The sequence below is a fragment of the Papilio polytes genome, unplaced genomic scaffold (assembly GCF_000836215.1).
Source record: "Papilio polytes unplaced genomic scaffold, Ppol_1.0 DF823177.1, whole genome shotgun sequence".
NCBI lineage: Eukaryota > Metazoa > Arthropoda > Insecta > Lepidoptera > Papilionidae > Papilio > Papilio polytes.
In genome coordinates this window covers 191,774-192,378 of record NW_013526027.1, presented here as the reverse complement: position 1 = coordinate 192,378, position 605 = coordinate 191,774, and the positions used below count along the sequence as shown (strand labels likewise).

At 37.4% G+C, this 605-nt stretch overlaps 1 protein-coding gene across 1 annotated transcript in view; it reads left to right on the top strand.

Moving 5' to 3' along the window:
• Nucleotides 1-5: 5 nt before the first annotated feature.
• Nucleotides 6-605, top strand: part of LOC106105063 (sorbitol dehydrogenase-like) — a gene marked incomplete at its 5' end in the record, with an annotated part of 1,495 nt that continues 895 nt past the window's right edge. The window contains 2 exons of the mRNA XM_013285288.1: nucleotides 6-73; nucleotides 541-604. Of these exons, the coding sequence (XP_013140742.1) occupies nucleotides 6-73; nucleotides 541-604 (132 nt within the window). The remainder of the gene's footprint in view (nucleotides 74-540; nucleotide 605) is intronic.

The window sequence follows — 605 nt, the reverse complement described above, 5'->3', positions numbered from 1 at the left end:
CGTATTGCTCCACGCCCGCCGCGCCCGGGAACCTGTCACAGTACTACAAGCATGTCGCAGACTTCTGCCACAAGTATTATTGAATATTTATGATGCCCTTGTACCTTTCCTAGATTTGCGACAAGTTTTGAAAGGTCATAAAATTATTAAAGGCTCTCAGTGTCAGTCCTTTTAAATTGTAAATTGTCTTATAATAATCGACCGTTTAAAATATGTGATGGAAATATCGAATTTTATACCCTTATCTGACAGTGACGTCATTTTTTAGCTATCTCACTGTCAATTGTGGGATATGCCTTCAGTCTAACAGTGTTTATGTGCTCAGAGACGTTAAAAGGTCTCCCTTAGCGTAGATTTAATTTGATTTCTTTGATTTTAATCATTTCTTTAACACTCGTTAATCTTATTTTTTTATAATAAATCTAGATTTAAGGAATTTAGTAGCGAGATATATTATCAGTTATTTAAGCTCGGAGAGAAGCGAAAATCCAGTTTACTTTATGCATTGGTCACTGTAATAGGAGCTTCATATATCCTTAGGTTACCAGAAAACCTATCAATGGAGGAAGGCGCAGCAGTTCAGCCGCTAGCCATCGCCATCCACG